Source organism: Cyprinus carpio, chromosome A9, assembly GCF_018340385.1.
Source record: "Cyprinus carpio isolate SPL01 chromosome A9, ASM1834038v1, whole genome shotgun sequence".
NCBI lineage: Eukaryota > Metazoa > Chordata > Actinopteri > Cypriniformes > Cyprinidae > Cyprinus > Cyprinus carpio.
Genome location: NC_056580.1, coordinates 7,297,706 through 7,321,249, shown reverse-complemented (window position 1 = coordinate 7,321,249; position 23,544 = coordinate 7,297,706). Strand labels below are relative to the sequence as shown.

At 35.6% G+C, this 23,544-nt stretch overlaps 1 protein-coding gene across 2 annotated transcripts in view; it reads right to left on the bottom strand.

The window, feature by feature from the left end:
• Window positions 1-1,404: 1,404 nt before the first annotated feature.
• The window catches only part of LOC109096584 (glycogen synthase kinase-3 beta-like), a 40,543-nt gene continuing 18,403 nt past the window's right edge, over window positions 1,405-23,544 (bottom strand). Inside the window, exons 2-11 of one of the 2 annotated variants that reach the window (XM_042763338.1) lie at window positions 21,071-21,264; window positions 15,332-15,415; window positions 9,130-9,240; window positions 8,401-8,531; window positions 7,610-7,716; window positions 6,623-6,720; window positions 5,915-6,022; window positions 3,001-3,187; window positions 2,799-2,897; window positions 1,405-1,635 (exon numbers count right to left, since the gene is read on the bottom strand). In XM_042763338.1, coding sequence (XP_042619272.1) covers window positions 1,565-1,635; window positions 2,799-2,897; window positions 3,001-3,187; window positions 5,915-6,022; window positions 6,623-6,720; window positions 7,610-7,716; window positions 8,401-8,531; window positions 9,130-9,240; window positions 15,332-15,415; window positions 21,071-21,264 — 1,190 coding nt within the window. In that variant the 3' untranslated portion in view covers window positions 1,405-1,564. The remainder of the gene's footprint in view (window positions 1,636-2,798; window positions 2,898-3,000; window positions 3,188-5,914; window positions 6,023-6,622; window positions 6,721-7,609; window positions 7,717-8,400; window positions 8,532-9,129; window positions 9,241-15,331; window positions 15,416-21,070; window positions 21,265-23,544) is intronic. The other variant, XM_042763339.1, reaches the window with a different exon arrangement.

The window sequence follows — 23,544 nt, the reverse complement described above, 5'->3', positions numbered from 1 at the left end:
TTTTAATTTTTTATTTCTTTGATCCTTTTTTCATTTAATCCCACGTCTTTGTTTTCGCTCATTAACAGTTCTCAGGTCAGCATATTTATGTACATAGCAGAACACTCACTCACTCACTCACTCACAAACGCTCACAAATTATACAAAAATCAAAACAAAACATAAAAAGTCAAAGTAGAAGCCAGAATTTGGTGAGGAGCAACTGTGCTGTTCTGTATAGACACGTCAGTCGTTTTCTTATACTTTGCGCATTAAGACATTTTGGGAAAGAAAAAAGTTCATCTTTCTGTAAGTTATGCTGAGACATGATGAAGAAAAAAGTAGTGGTTCCAACAACACAGCCATTTCAGTTTAACACTGCGAATGGAGCACAAACACAGTCTCTGTGAAGCCAGCGCCACATCGATGCGTTTCTTCATGTGTTCTTCTTTATGTTTAGCTGTGTGCATAAGAACAATGGATCTGAACATCACGACACTGACGCACAGGCGACAATAAATAACGAGAGGAAATCAGGACAGAAGGTGATCTCTAATTCTACCAGGCTAACTGAAAACAGCAGAGAAGCGCGAAACGCTTGCTAGAAAAGAGCTCCAGCAGACTCTTAAGTCATACACATACTAAACCATTTCAGTCAGCGGCCAGACTGTAATGGATTCTGATGATGCTAGATATAGATCTATATATAACTATATATATATATTTATTTTACATGATGAAAAGTAATATATAAACCGTGTATGTATATATCATACAAGAACACGTCTCACCTGTCAATCAAAATGTCTGCCCCTCCCCTACAGCCCGCCCATTTTATAAAACAAGATAAAACAGATTCAGCCGACTTAAAATCCTGCAACAGAGTATTTCTCTGTTGTCTTTGTGGTTGACATGCGGTTTTTATATTTATACCTCTTGTACGGTGCCTTGTGTTTGTTAGATACGCTTAGATACAATATTTCCTCTAGTTTTGAATGCTTGCATCATTTTCACCCAATACATATTTTTTTGTTTGTGTTTGTATATATATATATAATATATAATATACACATATATATATATATATATATATATATGTGTATGTATGTATGTATGTACTGTATACATGGGGTGCTCCCAACCAAATTCAAGCCATGCGCTATTAAAGGCCCAGGACAGTATAAAGGGACAGAACGTGTAGCTAGAGATGGTCCAGGTGAGAGAAGGGGAGCCCAAATGTGAACGGAAGTGGATGGATCTGGCTACCGGATTGCTTACATCATAAGATTGTCCTCTGAGAATGAAAATAAAAAGTTCCGGCTGGTCACGGACCAGGTTTTATGGTTTAAGCCCCCCCTTCTCTCTTTTTCGCGTGAATTACACTCGACGAGGCTTTTCCACACGTATCATTTTAAACTCGTTCTGAACCTTGTAAACAAAAAAAAAAAAAAACATAAATGAAGGTTGACTCTTGCAGTCTGAATAAGAGTGGTGGTTATATGACTCAAATCCTGCCCATTCAGCTGGTGAGCAGTGGGGTGGGCGTGGCCTCGGAGGCAGGGTCAGGTCTGATTGGCTGGGGCTCTCAGGTTGAGGTGTTGGAGGCGGAGGCGGAGGCTGCAGTTGTGGTCTGACTGCGATCTCCACTATTGGCATCTGGACACATTGAAGAAAACACTGTTATTAGCATATATTGTTGATTCTTGTCATATCTATTAATTTCTTCAAAAATAATTGCAAAATGTAATTCATGCATATAATGATTTGAATGCAGTTCTTGTATGATGGACGTGTTTTTAATTTCATGTTAAATGTCCGCATGATACAACTGTCTTTGTATTATAATAAAATAATAAAAAGCCCTATTAAAAGAATACATTGTTATTACATTTACATTAAAGAAAAGTTTAAATAAGCAGTTTGGCATTCTATTTTAAAGCAGAAAAAGCATAAAACCAGAAATGATATCATATAGACGAGCACCGAAGACTTCAAAGTTTTGTAAGTCTATTAAAATATAAGATAATTTGACAAGAAAAGCTTATTCCAAGTATTATTATTAATTTTATTTATTTGTTTGTTTGTTTGTCATGTTATTTATTATTATATTATGTAACAATATTATTTAGTATTATTTAAATACCAATATAGTATTTATTAATTATTTATTATATTATGTAATGTTATTATTTTTTTTTATTTATATATTTATATTTAAATTCAGTTTAATACTTCTACTTATTCAAACCTATTTTGAGTTAGTTTCCAAGGCAGCATTTCTATTTTTTCATAGTCTAATACTTTTATTTTATATTAACTTTGATTCAATTAACAAAAAATATTTTAATAGTTTTAGTAAGTAACAACACTGGTTGTACAACGTCATGTGGTGCGACTTCCCTTAATTTACCTTAAAAATACTTTGAAACTTTTTTTTTGAAAATGAAGACAAGTTAGATAAAGAAAATAAGTGATTATTTTTGATAAATAGGTAACCCACATGACTTTGGAGAGAAATTAACTTTACATGTTTCTTGAAAATGTTATAAAAGTTGATCAAACCCAACAAGAAAAAAAACCCTAACCCTAACCCTAACTTGCCACACGTGTTGTTAACTCTTCTATACTGTATTAATTTTTTATATGTCATTGAATAAAAATGTCATTGATAAAACAGTCAAACAGTCAGTAACAACTATGACACAACCCCCCCGTTCACTAAAAATACTAATACATATGAACACTGTATCAGAGTGAGCTATATCCAGAACACAAGGGATGTCAGATGAGCACAAAAAGGGTCTGAAGCAAAGACTGACCTGAAGTGGCAGAGGCGTTAGTTGGGGTAGAGGCTCCTGCCTGGTTACGTGCATGAGCAGGAATTAGGATAGAGGCCAGGGATGGGTTACTGGACAGCTCTGAGTCAAGTCAAAAAAAAAAAAAAAACAGTTAGCAAAACTGATAACCTTGCATTAGACAGCACATTTTCTTCATACAAGCAAATGCAAAATAATGCCATACCTTGAGTTGTGAAGTTGAATAAGGATGGTTTCTCACGTCCATTAGGAAGTTTGACATTGGGCTCCCGCAGTTCATCAAAGAAGGAGTGAGCGCAGGCCTCTAGGGGGGTCAGTCGAGCAGTCGGTGTGTACTCCAACAGCCGCGAGCACAGCGCAATGGCTTCAGGAGGCGTGCGTGGCCGAAACACCTGCAGAGACATTTCAGAAGATTAGTAAGAGTATATAGGCAAGGTGTATATTTTCTTAAATAAGTATCAATAAACGGTAACTCTTTATTGTAGAGTTTGCTTGTTACATGTATAATAACATAGTAATAACACTTAAGCCCGTTTCACACTCCACGTTGGACCCGGAAAATTGCCGGAACATTGCCGGGTCGCCTTGTGTGTGAATGCAAACACGTCCTGGGATTGATCCCGGGATTGATCCCGGGTCGGGGACCTAGTAACATTGCGGGGTTCAGTTCCTGGAACGAGCGCTGTGTGAACAAAAGCCAGAACTAATGCCGTGTCGTAGTGATGACGCGCGTTATCGCATGACTCTTTTAGCGTGTTTTGAAGGCAGATCAACGTTAGCGACGAAACAAATATTTGCAAACTGTAACGAAGCAGAGATCAGTTAGTTCCTCACTAGTCCGCACTGAAGCTGAGATCGTTCGCCAGCTTAAGAGAAAGTTAACGTGCTTAGCGTTTTCGACTCATACATTACACGTCACACCCTGATATCACGTGTTTTCACGAGACCTTTACGGGTTGTGTGTGAATACACGCACATATTCCGGGGAAATCACTGGCAATGTGAAAGTGCAAAATCTAGCGACCCGGGAACAACTGCCGGAACACATTACCCGTGTATTTTCCGGAATCACAGTGTGAAAGGGGCTTTACAGAAATAAAAAATGTGCATACAAACCTTTTTTGAATGAATAACCACACATTATGACATTTTAAATTTTGCATAAGCTTTCTTCATTCCATCTGAGAGATCACTCATTCACATGATTTGCGATTTTAAGCGGCGAGATGCCTTGAGCTATGGAAGTTTTACTGTGTAGTGCATTCAGAGGAAACTGAATCATCTATGAATCATTTAGCAAATTATCTCCCGTTCACATTTAGGATGATTATATGCACATCTTTACAAATGAGGCGCCAGGTTGAACATTATGGCAGCCTGCCCTGCATCATGTTAAAGCAACTGTATATTTTTCCTGGGTAATAAGGACGAAATGTTCATTTGCTTTTTGTAGCCAACTCTTTAAAGTGTTTGCAAGATGTGCAATCATTGAAATAAGATTTCACTTGTTTATATCTAACTTATTATTACACTATAAATGAATTGTTTTTGGTAAACTAGCTCTGGCTAACTTGAAGCAGAAGGAAAGGAAGGCATTTCAGCCTTTCGAGGTGTTTGCGTCACAGGCACTGGGGCATATCCTGAGCAGAAGGTAAGACTATGTTGAAGGGAGGGGTCTGATTGGAAGTAAGGATAAACTAAACACACCCTGCAGCTCAGTCATGTACTACATACATTGAGCACCAGGGGGCAGCTGAGAGATCCTGCTATTATACTTAATGTGCACTACAGTGTTGGGTAAATTTACCCTAGTGTACAAAAATATCAGTTTGATATCTGGATCGTTATTTTCAAGTATGAAATGTTTTTTTATTTATTTATTTAAAGTAATAAATAAAATGAGATTTTATTTGTGTAAAATTCCCTTTCTAATCATACTTAAGAAAAGTACCAAGATTATTACCAGTGTCCATCTGGAACAGTTCATCTGTCCTTCAACTGCATTTTCAAACGACTCAGCACGTTCAGTTTGATGTACATGACAACAGTTTAGTTGCAAGGCATAACAAACACTACTATTCAAGAGTTTGGGATCAGTAAGATTTCGTAATATATTTGAAAGAAGTCTCTGGTGCTCACCAAGGTGGCATTTATTTGATCAAAACTACAGTAAATATGTAATTCATCCCTGTGATGCGAAGCTGAATTTTCAGCATCATTACTCCAGTCTCCAGTGTCACATGATCCTTCAGAAATCATCCTAATATGCTGCTTTTCTGCTTAAGAAACATTTCATATTATTATCAGTGTTCAGTTTTCAGGATTGTTAGATGAATAGAAAGTTTGAAAGAACAGCATTTATTTGAAATATAAATCTTTTGTAATATAAAAGTATATTATAAAAGTCTTCACTGCTACTTTTAATCAATTTAATACATCCTTGCTGAATAAAATAATTCACTGCTTTTAAAACAAATCTTACTGACCCCAAACTTTTGAAAAATAGTGCATACCACAATCTAAAATCTAGAACACAGAGTAAATAGCAATTGTAAAAAGTTTAATGAAGTCAGCAAGCAATGTAGAAAGCATGTCTGGTGAGGTCATTCAGTTCAAATGGACATGAGGATGTGACATCAAAAACCTAGTGAACTGCCTAAATATGCACACAAATACTGAGTAACTGTTCTTATTGATTGATTTTATTTAGTGTTGAATGAACCATAATAACACTTACAGTACACGTATTGTATATTTCCACATTTATAATGTCAGCTTTTTTTAAATCTTGACACAACGCCTTCTCTCTTCTAAATCGAGCAATATAATTATTCCACTAACATTTTCTGATCCAGGCTTCCTACGCAGGCAGCTCACTAGGATTCAGAATAGACTGTAGGGTTGCTTGGCTAGCCATCACAACAGAGCTCAGATAGAGGACAATCCTGACTGAAATGTTCCTTCTTCTTTCATCAACTACTTGAGAAGCAGTGTGTCTAAGAACAATAATGAAATGCTGACGGCGAGTCGCGATGCGAATGGAGTCAGGATAATGAGTGGAAATGACGGCTGGAGGTGGGAGACGGCTGTGCTAGAAGTAGAAAACAGTTGACTTGTACCTGTTTACTCACCTTAGTCCATGGGTGGGCCTTAATCTGTGGGAATTTGAACTCGGTGTAGTTTGGGTTCATTTCCCGAATCTGCTCCCGTGTGGGAGTGCCCAGCACCTGAGACCACAAACACACACAAACACCGGTCAAGATTATACCACAGCAGCCAAGAAGATAGCAGGCTGTTTCATAGACACTTCTATAGGCTCCAGGGGTTGACTGTTATTAAAATGAACTTCTGACTCATTTTGAAACTCGTATCTTTTTTTTTTTTTTTTTTTTTATTAGATTTGATTTTTTTTTTTTTTTTTTTTTTTTTTTTTGACTACAGTATGAATTATTTTTGTATTGAATTATTATTTTTTTCCCGAAATCAAGTTCTCAAATACCTTTTATAGATAAGGCTTATTGTTTTATACTTTTAATCTGTAAACTTAAATACACTGTCATTTCTACTGAATTCTGCATGGAATGTATTTCAATATATTCGTAATTACACACACACCAGAGTGAGAGTGTGAGAAGTTTTAAGAGAGTTCACCTTACAGAACTGTTACCAAACTGAAGAAACACCCATAAATCAAGTTAACAGTCTTGTATAAAACTAACAACCTAAATCAACTGACTGTGGCTCTGCAATAGTTGCTCTTCCTACAGACTCGTGTTAACACTGAGATTAAATCTCAGACAGAAGTGGCGCTGTAGCGGCGCCAGTACCTTGATGATTTCCACCAGCTGATCCACTCCGCTGTCGCCGGGGAAAATGGGTTGTCCTAGCAACAGTTCCGCCAACACGCAGCCAGCTGACCACACGTCTGCAGAGAAAGCGGGAGAGTGAGGGAGGGCTGACACTCAGCAGGCCTTTCTTATTGACACAGAGCACATCCTAAACACTATGAGCATATATCTCCCATAGCTATAATGTATTATAAGTTTCATATCTTGCAATTGTTAACTTGTTACTTTACTTAAAGCAGACAGAGACCACTGATAAATAATAACAACAACAATGACAATAATAATAATAAATAAAAAACAATATTTTTACTTAAACAGCCATAAGATCAAATATCTGATCATATGAATGTGTAATATGGCACATTTGATTTTAACTATATTTATTGTAATATCAGTAAGATACGGTACAGATCTTAAATAAATAATGTCAAGATATGAGACTTATAATCCATTATAAATTAAGTAGATTTAACATGGTGTTTATTGCGTGTTATAAATAATCATACTCATAAAAGTTATAACCACAAATAAGTACGTTTTATAATGCATTATAAATGTTTTTTATGATTATTAATGAGATGAAACGACATATTATACGTTTTTTTTTTATAATGCATCATGCATTTATTATAATGCCTTAAGAATGCCCTTATAATGTGCTTTAAAAATGGGCTTCATAGAAAGTGTTACCAAAAGTTCGAATTGCATTTAATATAAATCAAAATGTAATACATATGCATTTAATTGCAATTAACATGCAATTAAGTGTGCAGAAACATTATATTTAGTTCACACTTAAGTATATTATTTAAGTAAAAAATGCTACAGTGTAGTTCTTTTTCACAAGGGTCACTTTTGGCATGGATTTGTGTATTTATCATGATAAGAGATGATAGCAACATAATTGAGGAGTAGTTTATTGAAGCAGAAATGATTTGCATGGTAGTACGGTTAAAGCTCATGTACCTATGCTGGATGTGTAGTCGGTTGCTCCAAAGATGAGTTCGGGGGCTCTGTAGTACCGCGAGCATATGTAGGAAACATTGGGCTCCCCACGTACTAACTGCTTAGCACTGCGAACAAAAAGACAGACTGTCACAGGTGAGAAAGAACAACCTCTCATCACACTCAATACCATTTCAATCAACTACTCTGTCTTTTTGGAGCTTTTTGGCAGCGTAGATCACTTGCATGAGGCTGAATATGTTACAAAACGTTCACTTTTGAATAACTTTAACCACTAAAAATTCTATTTAGAGCTAAAAAAAAATCACCTGAAATCTAAAGAGAGTTTTTTTTTTAGCTGGTTGCAAAGTTGCTAACACTTCAAAAGCATCTTAAGGCAATGTGAAGACTGCTGCTAATCGGCGTCCTCATTCAAGGAACATTTGCATGATTTTTGTCTAAGTCCCCAGTATAAGGTATTCATTAACCAACGGCGGATTCACATGCCCTAGTTTTCAGCCAACAGATGTAAAGCAAGTGAGAAATGGATACCAGAATATCACTTCACCTAAAATCTTTACCAGTATTCTTAAGCAGACAAATGTGAAAAGCAGGCTAAATGAGGAAGGCTGAAGTCAGCACAGATATCTCCGAGCATAGCGAGACCATCTGGAGGCCTCTGGTGAGGTGTAATATGGGATTATCAGGTTAAACGCAGTAAAGCGCTGTTTTCAGTTCACAGATCCACTAGGGCCGTAATAGACCTTTATAAGGTTGTCAGAAAAGCCATTGTGAAGAGACTGCCAACTGACCTGCCAAAGTCACAGAGTTTAAGCACGGCCGTGTCTGGGTCCAGCAAAAGATTCTGCGGTTTGATGTCCCGATGGCAGATCCCAAAGGAATGGATATAGGCCAGACTCCTGAAGAGCTGGTACATGTACAACTGTAGTGATGAAGATAAAAGTCATCAGGTTACTGAAGCAGTCATAAAAACAGCACACAAAAAAATTTACCCTAGAAATGCATAATATTAATTTGTTTGTATATATATATATATATATATATATTCATTTAGAGCTTTCAGAGTTTGGAATAACTAGAATATTCTTCATAAAAATTCCCAATGGCGCTATAAAATTCTATTAATTTGCATGATTTTTTTCAGGTTTAGAAATCACTTTTTAAATGTTTGTTTTGTCTTAAATCATTAATCAAAAACAAAGTTGTCCTCTTGGAAGTGTGCTGAGGCCCCCTAGTGTGCCCTGACCTCCTGGTCATATTCAAGTATGTGTGTGTGTTTGACTATTTATGTCGCATCCTGCCAATAGCAGGAAGGATACAGCTCAGGACGCGGCACAAAGCAGTGATGATGTCATCACAGCAGTCAAGACACTGGTGACGCAAAACTGCACGGGAGGAGGGGGAACAAATGCCAACACACACTCGGCTGACCCGTAGACTCACCAGCGGGAACAAAACCTAGGTTTTCACTCAGGATGTACACATCACTCACACAAACACACAACAGGAACAATCCGCACCTTTACATAAACCATGGGGAGGGTCTGCTTAGCGCGGCTGTAGTGTCTCGCCACTCTGTAGACAGTTTCAGGGACGTAGTCCAGAACCAGATTCAGATACACCTCATCCTTCTGTGAACAGAAAACAAGAAAGCAAATACTTGAAGTCTCAGAGTTAAAATTGTCAGGCTCTATAGCACATATGTATATAACTTTAGTGAATCAAACTCTGCATGGAAGAGGATAATGACTATACTAAAAATGTCCCATACGCCACATCCCTCCATATATCTCCATTACCGTAAATAAAGCTGCTATGGAAACGACACAAAAACAGCCAATTCTCTAGCATGATGTCATTGTGGACGTTGACTGCCATGCATTGTGTGGAACCGTGCCTGAAAGCGAGTGATGATTGTGGCCACCATCTTTACATAACTTACATGCTCAGACACTGAAGTCATATCCCCCTGTAGAACTAAAGAAAAGGAAGAGCTCAATAGGGTGGCCTACAGGGCCACTCTGACCCCTCGTCTGATGTCACATCCTGTCTATTATGCCCTTCTTCCTTCCCCCACAAGCTCAGTTGAGAGAGAGTCTATTTCTGCTGAACCTGACATGCCTGCAAAAGGACATGAGTCAAACCGACCTCACATACTCTGCTAAACGAGTCAAGATATTTGAATATAAGAATAAGAAGACCAAATATTAAAGATATAAATATAGATACAAAACATAAAGGGATTATTTCACCCAAAAATGAAAATTCTGTCATCATATACTTTCAGATAAATAACTTTCTTTTGTTGAATAAAAAAAAAAAAAAAACATAAAGGTACCACAACACGGTCACTGCAGTCATTTAAGCTGATCTTTTCTTTATTTCTTTCCTTTTTTTTTATTTTTTTAAACAGCCTCTATTCCCATGATGAAAAACAGCACTCCAAAGGTTTTGCAGTGGGTCCTCTTTGTTTCACTAGAGCAAAAACTGTTTGAAATTATAATCTTTTTATGTTTTGGTAAACTATTACTTCATTAATATCTGGATCAAATATGAAAAATAATTACTAGTTACAAAGCTCTTTGTTTCACTAGAGCAAAAACTGTTTGATAAAAATAAATAGAAGTTATTCTGCTAAATGTACAAAGATACTTAAATATAAGATATCATATACAGTATATATATATATTATATATATATATATATATAAAAGTGGCATAATGTAATCATTTAAAAGCTTTCTTTTTAGCTTTCTTTCTTTCTTTTTTTGAGTTCAAAAGCCTCAATTCTCATTATTAAAAATAGTACTTCAAATATTTTGCACTGTATCTTATTTGGTGTTTCACATGAGTTATGAGTTACATGAGGGTGAGTAAATGACGACAAACTTTGTTTTTGTAAACTATTCCTTGATCAAAATCTGCATTAAATCTGAAAAATAATTATAAGTCTCAATAAATAAATAAATAAATTATTATAAATAAATAAATAATGAAAATATAAGTATATATACATACATACAAGCAGCAAAGTATTTCACCAGGACACAGTGATTGGCTGTTCTTCACAAAGACAGGGCATGTGATTAATGTTTTAGTGCCAGTGTTTAGCCAAGTCATTTTTCTTTCTCCGCTTTGACTCTGATTGATAAGTAGTCTCTAATAACAGATGTTTGATTTCCTAAAAGAATGTGGGAAAATAACCCAAACCACCCGCTGGCTGTGTTGTGCAGCTAAAATTAGTCGTAGCGATGACTCACTCTCCACCCTCACTACAGCAACAGCAACACTTCCTCAATTACGGCCAATCGGAGAAGCTCTGAGGCGCCTAGCTCCTGAGATGCCCCCATCAGATTACAGGGCCATCTGATTGGCTGCTGCTCTGTGGTCACATGACTTTGTGAGCGTGTGATTGGGTGATCTGTGGCTCATGGAACAGTAGTGAAGGTCTCCCTCAGTGAGGGAGCCACAGGTAGAGACTCATCTGTCCCCAGGCCCTGCTATTACTGTTTCTTCCACAAACAGCTCCTGTCAGAGCCAAACCTACAGGGAGGTGACGCCAACCTGAGGTTATGAAAAAATCCAATAAATCTACTAAAATTTAAGATAAAGCCTAACAACATACATGTGAAAAGTTAGTCTAGTGAAACTTCAGACCGGTTTGGAAAGCAGTGCTACCTCAATCATGGATGAGAAATGTAAATCTGTAGGGATGAAAAGAAATTGTTCTGGTTCTGAATCTGATTCCTCTTAACAATTCTGGTTCCTTAGTGATTCAATGATTGATTATTTTAGCACTTTTAAGACAGCATTGCCCACTTTCAATAGTGGCATGTAAAGACTAAACAAAACTTTCTTTTTTTGACTATGGCTGCATTTTTTTTTTTTTTCATTAAAACAGTACTATAAAACGTTAATACTGTTAAACATTATTACAATTTAAAACAACTGTTCTCTATTTGAATGTATTTTTAAATGTAACTCATTCCTTTGATGCAAAAATGTGATGCAAAAAATATTAAAATGTAATATATTCCTGTGCAAAGCTGAATTTTCAGCATCATTACTCCAGTCTTCAGTGGCACATGATCCTTCAGAAATCATTCTAATATGATGATTTGATGCTCAATTAACATTATTATCAATGTTGAAAACAATTTTGCTGCTTAATATTTCTGTGGAAACCATAATTATTTTTTTAGGACTCTTTGATGAATAGCATTTATTTAAAATAGAAATCTTTTGTAACAAAATAAATGTCAATTGAATGCATCCTTGCTGATTAAATATAATAAATAAATAAATAAAAATAAAAATCTTACTGCCCCAAACTTTTGGACAATAGTGTAAACGCGAGACAAGTTTGAAGAAATGCTAAATCCTTCATAACTGCAGTGTGTGTATAAATCAGTTTGTTTCACACAAATACAGAAGTTCATGTGGCATATCTGAGAGCCTCTCTCTCTACCACTCTCTCTCTCTTCATATTTTTGTCTTCTATGTCATTTCAAGTGATCATTTGTATGTGCAAAGGTCTTCTGAAGTGAATCGATGCATTTGTGTAAGAAAAATATCCATATTTAAAACTTAAACATAAACCATAATCTCTAGCTTCCACTTACTGTCAATGTTTTTATTGCTCATCAGCTGAAAAAAAAACGAAAAAAAAAAAAAAAACGCTCTGAATCTGTGTTTTTATCATCATAATTGTGGTGACCACTTCACTATTCCACACCCTTAGTTATTAAGTGTTTTGTAAAACATGGACATAGTTAGAAAAGTGGAGGAGGTGGGATGCTGAAAGAACTGACGATAGGAAGAGGTGAGAGGCAGCTTTAATATCCTGGTATATTAATTAGAAGCTTAAATGGGCGTACGCCTCCTTAAATTACATTTAATAACTTCGCCTTATCAATTAGAGAACACAATATCATGTTATTAGAGCTCATTATCAAGAACCACAACAGAAATTATGTTTGATTCATTGTGGGTTCCCTTATAACATCATACTCCTGAATTTCCTTAGCTTGGCCACACACGCACACTTTTATTTGTCCAAAAAATCCTCTATTGTGTGGTGTCACTATGATTATTTAACTGCAAATATCAAACAAGACTCTTAATCAGGCTGCCTATGACGTGATACCCGCGATAGCCAAAGAATGAGAGCGAGTGACTCCTACCGGATGTTGCGTGTTTCTATAGCTGAAACTTGGCAGCCACAAAACTTGCCATGAATGTAGAGTGCTGAGAAAAAAACATCAACCATATTCTTTTTTATCTATTGTGTTTTTAAATGTAAAATTTTAAGGCGAACTCTTACTTTTTAAGTTCTTGCATGACAACTCTTGGAAGATTTTGTGAGTATTTCTGTGAGTATTTAAGACATAATGCTGCTGTACAAGTAGCACATATAATAACCCGTAGCAGATCTATACAGGTGGAGCTGGGGAGGATGAAGGGTTTCAGAGGAACTCTGAAAGCACGCTGCGAAATGTTATAGTGAATGCTAACCAGCTATTCAAAAGTAAAGCAGTAAACTCATTGGCAATATGAAGGTTTTCAGAGGTAATGTGGTAGAATGATTGGAAATGTTGTTTAATGACATAACGACCCATCAGCCAGTGCCATCTAGAGGTTACATTTTTTTTACAGTGTATATTTAAATAGAATGAAAGATATGCGCTGTTATGACAACACACGTCATCATTTCTGTGTCATCATTTCTCGATCAGGTGCCAAAAGCAATCAAGAAACAGTGCTAATATATGCTCATGGTGTGCTGTAATACTTCTAAAAAAAAACATGATCCTATCTCCATACCAAAATCTCAGATAGCCAGACAGTGATTCATCTTTTATGAATCGTTAATATTGTATGTACTGCACCCAAGAGCATGAGCATGAAGTCCGAATGTAATTTTAGTAAGAAACTATGTTTTTAACCACAGGTCAAGAGCTTTGGTTCCAACCATACAATGTTGTTTGCTAATGTTTGTTGAAACTACGGTTTGGGAAAACACAGCAACTATAGTTGGTTAACGATGCTTTTGATAAAACGCAGCAGTTCAGCACAGCTAGTGGCACAGAAATTACACTCTTCACCTTTAAGCTCATAAAAGAGAAAGCATTTTAAACATTAAAAAAATTACACACTTCATCTCTAACATAAAAGTGATAATGGTCAAATGTCAAGTATTTGTTCTCAGTGACTGGACTGTTGCCATATCATGGACACGGCCGTCTGTCTACACCATTCTTCATCTCTCTCTCTTCCCTCCCCTTCAGCCCTTGTTCTAGTTTCTTGTTTTTTTTTTTATTATTTTATAGACCTGTTCTCCATGCACTCCCTGTCAGCCTTTACCCCGGTGCTCTGTGATTACAGAGGGGCCGGGGCGTGCATGTGGGCGTGTGAGCGGAAACCAGCTACTGACATTTCAAAAGCGTGTTTCTCAGAGAAGAAAAAAACGGTGGTCAGGCGTTTCTGCAAAGTCATGGGTGTGGGAGAGAGATGTCGAGAGGGTCTGTGCGTACAAAGAAAGACAGAGAGGTAGATGTGTGGTTGGCGATGCTGCAGCGTAGACAGTATTTATGTGTGTGTATCTTAATATCTCAGTCAGAGTGTGTTAGGTCTATATATGCATAGCACATAAGCAGATAATCACGTGGCCACAAGTTCTCAGGGTCGATTTCTCACAGGTCAGTATCGGGGCGCCATTAGACTCCATTAGAGATTAACAAACACAGAGAAGCATGGCCGATGTAGATGGGCTGGGTGATATAGTCAAAAATATTATTACAGTATTATTATTACCTCTTTGATTAGGTTAAATACATATACCTTACGATTAAAAAGTTTGGAGTCAAAAAGCTTAAATAAAAGAAATACTTTTATTCAGCAAGGATGCATTAAATTGCTCCAAAGTCACAGTAAAGACATTTAATGTAAAAGATTTATGTTTCAAATAAATGCTGTTCTTTTGAACTTTCTTTCTGAACAAAGCATCCTGAAGAAAAAGGTTTCCACAAAAAAAATACTGTCTTCAGCATTGATACTAATATAAAATGTTTGTTGAGCAGCAAATCAGCATATTAGAAAGTTAAATAACATTTTTAAACAAATTATTTTAAACTGTTCTTACTGTATTTTTTAACAAATAAAAGTCTTAGTGAGCATAAGAGACTTCTTACAAAAACATTAAAAAATCTTACTGATCACAAACTTTTGTTTATTAGTGATTATGTTTTTTGTAATTATATTATGCATTTTTTCAAAATATAGCAAAATTGAATTAAAATAGTTTTCTCATTCTTTATTATTTATATTTTTTTATTTGCATTTAGTAATATTGCTATATATACTAATAAACTTGCAGATGTTTTTACTAAAATATTTTAACATACAGTTTATACTGATTCATGAAAATGAATAGAATTTACCAACTTTAACAACATTTTGTTAATTTAAATCAGAGAATCTGCTGTTGGAACATCTGCCTTGATGCTCTCAAGTCAACATCGTCAAATAAAAATCACTCTAAAATGATTGCAACATGATGTTGCTTAATTTTATATTGCCAGCAAAATCATTGCAAGCATATTGTAAATATTTACTGTATAAATATTCAGACAATGGCTCAGACAAACGGCAAGGGCAGCATAAAAACACACAGTGATGTAGCGTGAGATAAAACAAAAGATGAAGTGAAATAACAGACACTTACCTTATCTCCACTGGAATAGAAGAAGTAACGCAGACGCACAATGTTGCAGTGGTCCAGTTTTCTCATGATCTGAAGCTCACGGTTCTGCAAAAGAACAAACAAGAAAACAATTTAAGTTAAATATATAATTAGCTGCTAATAGAGTGTAGCACTCGGCAACAGCATCAGATGATATATTAATCTCAACTGAAAACAAAACATTGACCCTTATGACTGGTTTTGTGATCCAGGGTCACATATGGTATTCACTGACGTCCCTTTTAAGCCTTGTGATCCAGCAAAAACAATCTTCTCCAATTGGTCATGAATTAATTGATTTACTCATCAATGAACTGCTGAAATAGAACTGTAAGAACGACTGATATATGTGAAGTGCAATTCAAATAAAACATACATAGCAACAAATAAAGTCCTCGAGAGTCCCTCGCTTAGAGGAGTAGGGTCAGTTTCTGACCCACATCTGACCGGAATAATAGACCAAAATAGAGCTACTGAAATGGCCCGTAACCATGACAACCAGTGTCATCTGGCGGCTTCCATGAGAGAAACTGGCTAATCAACAACTTTATTTAAAGCACCACCCACACTGTGTGCATCTGAGAGAGATGTTTCCTCTATTTACAATGAGAGCAGCCGAAGATGACGGCAGGGCATTAAATACAGGAAGACTTCATATCTGATACAACTTTAAGGCTTTTGAGGATTGGTTTAGTCAAGGCCACAGTCCCTTTGGAAAATAGCAGGGCAAATGCATTCAGTGTCTGTTTGACATTACAGATTGGTTTGTTTGGTTGGTGTGAAGCGGTCTGACAAAACAAAGTCCACTTGAAAAGGTGGTTTGGGTTAAAGTGGTCCCTTTGGGATGGTTTGCAATTAGTATGAAAGGAATCTGTATAAACTGCTATAGGTGGCATAATTTAAATCAATGCATTGTCATAGTAATTATAATATAATGCATTTTTCATAGTCGTTTCTCTCTGAATACATTGCCTTTGGACCGCAGCCTGTATTCTTTACATCTCTTACAATGCATCTTGCAGACAAATTCATGCACATTTTAAGAACATATTTGTGTTTAAAAAAATAGACTCACAGACTTGCTGCTGTATATTACTGACATGAACAATTGCTCTCAATTCTTTCATTTATTTTAGTTATCAGTTAATATATAATATCACTTCAACAATAGCTTCAAAAAACTTAAGCAATGTGTACATAATTAGGAAATATGTGAAAGCATGTTCTAATTTGATAGTTTAACTTTATTTTATTATATATTTTTTTAAGTTATAATATTTAAAGTTGTGAGTTTAATATTCATTTTTGCTGTAGTATAAATAATTGTGAAATCACTGGTAATGTTATCAGGTACTGAATTTTGGTATTGTGACAGTGAAGTGTGAAAAGTAACAGAGGGAGGGGTGTGGAATCAAACTTGAGTTTGTGTGTGAGACTCCATCACAGTCACACAGTGAGCGGTAATTTGTGAACACTGCCAACTGTGCATACACTGTCACTATCATCAGGCCGCTCCATTCACACACACAACTTCATCCACTTCAGCCAAATCAGCTGACAGTTGAAATCAGCTCTCAAACATCACAAATTCTGAATCTACTTGTATACAATGGATGTTAGGTTAAAATGATGGTTTCTCTGATTTAAATTAAACCATTTTAAGTTATTTTAGAGAAAACATAAATATTAGAATGAATAATATCATGCTTAGAATAAGCAAAGATAGAATATCTTAGCTACTGTTAATTGCACAGCCTTCTAATACAGTTATATACTCGGTTAAGAATAAAGCAAACAGTACCTTTGCTTCATGCACAAGGCCAAGTACACAATCACTTCATGGAAAATGATTGATTCCTCTGAAAAGCCCCAATTACATCACTTCAGCTGAACTATTGTATCACACAAGCATCTGAGTAACCTAAAAACAGCAGTGCTGGATTACTGGCTTCTGCTGACAAAATCAGCATATGTATGTATGTATGTGTATGTGTATGTGTATATGTATACATACATACATACATACATACATACATACATACATAAATACAAGAAATATATATATATCTATAATATATATATATATATATATATATATATATATATATATATATATACTATATATATATATATATATGAGGCTACAACGGCTGAGGCAGCAGCCCAGTCTGGTGTTTGCTAGATTCACAGGTGAGCCAGGGGATCAGCGCAATATTTTACACAGACCTCTAAATTCACTCAGTGAGTGTGTGAATTGAATTAACGTGAATTTGCCACGCGTGGATCTCTCAGAAATCAGAGCTTGGCAAGAGCAGGCCTAATATTACCTAAAATATTACATCATACACGTTCTACTATTTGTGTATATATAAAAGGCAATGATTTAAAACTTATAGGCTATACACGAATGAATAAGCACAGCGCGATAGCCAATCAAACAGCCGCGTTGCCGTCTCTGCGCATCTCCATCTCTCAAAAACCAAACCAGCTCTCTGTCTAGAGTATAGGCTAATAATCAACTTAAATACAGATACATTTTCTACAAGGCCTACATGTTTGCTTCCTTAACTTCTGCTGGTTTGCGTGGCAACAATACTTTTTTAAATGGAGGAACCGGTGAGCCAAAGGAATTCATGTTGTTTTACATAATCCTCTAAAATTACAACTCAGTATCAAGTGTGTGAATTAGCTTATTAGTTTATGAATGAAATAAGTGCAATAAAAAAATAGCAGTGTTGCAGTTGCCCTTTTTCCATGCATTTCCTGGAAATGATCAATTTCCATATTTCTAAATTGCGTAGGAACCATTACTGTTTTAATTTAGATACTTAAATATCTATTTATTGGATCATGAAAAGGTCCCCAAGCTGGTACGATTTTTTATGTTTTTAAAGGAGCTTCTTATGCTCATCAAAGCTGCAATTATTAGATCAAAAATACAGGGAAAAAAATAATATTGTGAAATATTATTATGATGTAAAATAACGTTTTTCTATTTTAATATACATTAAAATCTAATTTATTCCTGTGTGCAAAGCTGAATTTTCAGCATCATTACTCCAGTCTTCAGTGTCACGTGATCCTTCAGAAATCGTGCTGATTTATTATCAGTGCTGGAAACTGTTGTGCTGCTTAATATTTTTTTTTAACCTGTGATACTTTTTTCAGCATTATTTGATGAATAAAAAGTTAAAAAGAAGAGCATTTATTTAAAATATAAATCTTTACTAACAATACACACTACCATTCAAAAATTTGGGTTCAGTAAATTTTTACTCTTTCTTTTTTTGAAAGAAATTAAAACATTTATTCAGCAAGGATGTGTTAAATTGATAATAAGTGATAACAAAGATTTATATTGTTAGGAAAGATTTATATTTTGAATAAATGCTGTTCTTTTTAACATTTTATTCATTAAAGAATCCTGAAAAAATGATTGCAGTTTCCAATAAAATATTTGGCAGCACAACTGTTGCCAACATTGATAATTCTGATAATAAATCAGCATATTAGAATGATTTCTGAAGGATCACGTGACTCTTTATATACTGGAGTAATGGCTGATGGAAATTCAGCTTTGCATCACAGAAATAAATTATAGTTTAAAGTATACTATAATAGAAACCATTATTTTATATTATAAAAACATTTGCAAGATTACTGTTTTTTTTCTGTATTTTTGATCAAATAAATGCAGCCTTGATGAGCATAAGAGACTTCTTTAAAAAAAAACTTTTAAACCCAAACTTTTGAACGGTAGTTTATATATATATATATATACTATATATATATATCACTTATCTAGGATTGTCTTTATTTTTTATACATGTTAGATGATTGTGCTTGTGTGATATTATTTGAAGGTATGTTGTTTGTGTTTTGTGATATATTTTTTTAGCAGGACTTGTTTATGTGTGTGTGTGTGTGTGTGTGTCGCAGGGTAAAGGTCACACAGATAAACACTCCTACAGATGCTGACACACTTCACACATACAGATCCTCGCTAGGAAAAGCTTTGAACAAGAGAGGGAGCAAACTCCATTGAAAAGGAAGGTTGAAAGAAATGACAGAAATAACAGCAAGAGTATCACGTGAAGCTTCACAGATGACGCACACACCTCACAGCGCTTGACAGGTGTTTATACTTGACGTGTTTTGCACTATTTTCCGAAAACAACAGGTGGCAGCTTAGAGAAGAAAAAAAAAACAGGAAAAAAAAAAAAAACGGAAAAAGTAAAAATTTTGAAAAAGTTTAATTTTTAAATATTTTTGATTGTTAAATATTGTTTTGGATGACATGTTTGATTATAACAGAGGTTGGTGTTAGCATGTTGCTAAGATAACAGCTGAGCAAGTTTGCATGAACTGGACGTTACAACCATATTTACTTCAGTATTGTGACGTATTTCCGAGTAAAATGGATTATTGAATGAGGAAAAAACATGCAGATGTGTTTTAGTGCAAATCCTTGTAAAGACTACGATGAAAAAAATAAAGATATTTCAATGCTTTTGTGAGTAAACTCAACGTTTTCTTAAGTGAACGCAAAACGTTTAATTAGGGATATTTCAATGCTTTTTTTTAGTAAATTTTTCTTTTTATTGTTTGTGCGGATTTAGTTTTTTTATCAATACTTCTTGTTACTGTATGAACTATATATTGAGAACTGACATTGCACTAGGTTCATCTGCTGTGTTTGATGCATTTTTTCATTATACTTCTACTTAGAAGTTCTAAGAAGTACTCTACTAATACATAGAATTTGCTCGGAAGATATAATAGAAGGAAGTATAATTATGCCTGTACCTTTTGGAACAACCTTCCTGTTGGAAATGTTCCGATGATGACTTAAAATGCTTAAAATGTTGCCAATACAGGCAGCAGCACTATCACCCTAGAAGACCCGACAAAGTGCCAATGGAAAGGACACACAGCTTCACAAACAAAACACACACACTAGAACACAGTGTCAATATCTCAGTCAGGTCACTGTTCACACGCTGTCCTTCATCTGTGACCGTATTCTGTCTCACACATGCCACATGGATGCACTACAGCTCTCTGACAGACATGGCTCATCCATGCTGGTCACTGTCATGATGAGACGAGGTTAACTTTTTCACACTAGTGGAAACCGCTGGTTGACATGGGTGACCTAAATTTAATTTACACTACCTTTAGATCTTACAGTCATTCTCAGCATGACATCATTCATGTCGCTGCACAGGAAAGGTGACATCCCTCTCCTTTCAATCATACTTTTCTGCTGCAATATATGAAAGGGATGATGCCTGTCAATTTGAGTTTTTGTCATAAGGAGGCATGACAAGTAACAGGACATTTTCCCCACCAACTTTGATTCAAACCCCTGCCTCTCATAACTGTTTATTGAACATTGGATATGATGATGCCTGTCACAGCTATTTAGGAAACAGATTTACCTGTGAGCACAAATGATAAAACAATAAAAAAATGACAAACTATAAAAAAAATGACATATAAGAGAGATTAGAGATAAAAGGAGAGCAATAACACTGAAGAAAAGAAATAAAGGAATTGATCAAAGAACAGACATACAAAAAAATAATAATAAAATAAATAAGGATATAGTTACAGAGACAAAGCACTTTGATGAGAGAGTCTGAGATGTTCTTAAGAAAAGCCTTGAGGCCATTACATACAGTCAAGAGACAGAGAAGGGATGAAATGTCTCACGCTTACCTTAAATCGCTTGTCCTGAAGGACTTTCTTAATGGCCACCAGTTCTCCTGAGTCACAGAGCTTGGCCTGGTAAACCACGCCAAAAGAGCCGTTCCCGATGACCTTGGTGTCAGTGTAGCTGACCTCCTGCGGCCGGTCAGTTAGGTGTCTGGGGGTTGCCACCACTGTGGTCACTTTACTGCCATCTTTATCTCCTACAGACAGATAAAAAGAGAGGTGGCAGTTAGAGACCGACTGATGTTACAAAAAGACAATCAGAAAACTCAACAAGGTCTCAGTAGTAACAGTTTCCTGTGCGTTACACATTGCACCCTAAGTACTAAGTTTGAGAATCAAGAACCATTTTCTACAATTATGAAATAAATACATTAAATATGATTGGTTTTCATGACATTCGGTTCCATTAAGAGCTGTCTAGGAATTTATAATAATAATAATAAAAAAATTATTATGCATTTGGCATTTTTATCCAAAGCAACTTGCGTTGCATTCAAAGTACAATTGTTTTTGTTTTGCTTTTTGTTCAAGCTTTATTGTCATTCCGCTACATGTGTGGACATACAGTGGAACGAAATGTCGTGCCTCACAGGACCACGGTGCTACATAAATACAGACATACAACAATGAAGTAAAACAGTAAAACCTATTCACTATAACCTACTGACAGATTTTGACTTTAAATATACTATATATAAATGTTTACCTATACATAAACTAAAAAATACAAACTATACGAATGCTTCACATAATACTGTGAAGCATTGTTTAATTGTGAGCTTTTGCATTCCCTGGGAATTGAACCCATGACCTTGGCATTGCTATTGCATTCTACTGTTTGAGCTTCAAGATACAACGTTGCTCTTTTGAATAAACTTCACTATTCCTCATTCACTTTTATTATGCTATAGAGTGCCCAAGATATTTTTCAAGATCTCATTTTGTATTCCACAGAAGAATGAAAGTCACACACGTTTGGAGAGTAAATGATGACCAAATATACCATTCAGAGTGAACCATTCCTTTAATTTAAAAACCAAGGCAGCTTATATAATGGCTAACAGGACTGTTCTGTAAATTTGGACCAAACTGGGACACACTAACAGGCAAAACTAAAAAGAAAATCTAGCTTGAGCTCAAACATTTTACATAACATTTCATGGCAGACGTGTTCTCACCAAAAAGAAAATGCATATTTGGCGCTTGGGAGGATTACTTCAGCAGGACGCTTACAATGCAAACATAGCACGTGAAATATAATCCTCAGCATGATGTGGAGAGGTTTTCAGAGGGACTTTCTTTCTTTCAGAGCTGTGAGAGGTAATACACCCAAGAGATGAGTGCAGTGGGCCAAAAACATAATGCCATCAGTTTATCTTCATTTAGAACATTAGGGACAGATTTAGGGTCGAGTATTAGTAGATGGTTGAGACTACTTGGATTAGCTTCTTTGAGTTCCAGTTCAAAGTCCCTGTTAGCTCTGTTAAAGGTTAAACTGCATAGCCTCTGATTGTCTTGTGCCTCTTTAACCCACTCACACCCACAGAAGCCACAACGAGCCTAAAATCAGGCCTCTGGATCAACTTTTCCCAAATCTGCAGTTAATGGCTGATTGTGTTGTAGCAGTGTGTTTTTTATAGAACAGAATCAGGTCTAGAGTGCAGCTTTTCCTCCCTCACCACCTGAGACTCTGACAGCCAATGCCAACCGCATTGACATGCAGCTAGAGCTGGGCAAACACAGTGATCTTCTGATTAACTGTGATCTGTTTGACCTTTCCGATATCGAGTTTTATATCCCAAGATCGACTTTTTAATCAATAGCTCTTTTCAGCAGATTCTCATTAATCATTATCTGTAGCATGCCTCTCAATCTGCAGATGTTGCTGAGTCAGTGGATCCTGACTTCTGGCCCATGCTCAAAGAACAAAGACCTAAATTCTGTCTGGTGCTCAGGAAACATTTATTATTATGAATATTGAAAACAGTTGTGCTGCTTAATATTTTTGTGGAAACTGATACTTTTTTCAGGATTCTTTAATGAAGAGAAAGAACAACATTTATTTGAAACTGTCAATTTTAAACTAATGCATGCTTGCGGAATAATAAAAGTATTAATAAAAACTGTACTGACCCCAAACTTTTGAACATATATATGTGTGTGTGTGTGTGTGTGTGTGTGTGTGTGTGTGTGTGTGTGTGTGTGTGTGTGTGTGTGTGTGTGTGTGTGTGTGTGTCTCATAACCTTAAATGAAATACTTACTCAAGTGAACATGAAAAGTCTTTGCAAACCATTTTTCTTCCATGATGTGATCCAAGTGAAACTGGGCATTAACTGAAGGGTTGATAGGTTACTATTATTATTTTATTTTTTCATTCAAGTGGTATAAAGGAGAGTTTCTGTGTATAGCCGAAAACCTGTAATGGCCAAAATTATCTAGATATGTATAAAGTATACTCTGAGTGTGTTGCAGTTGT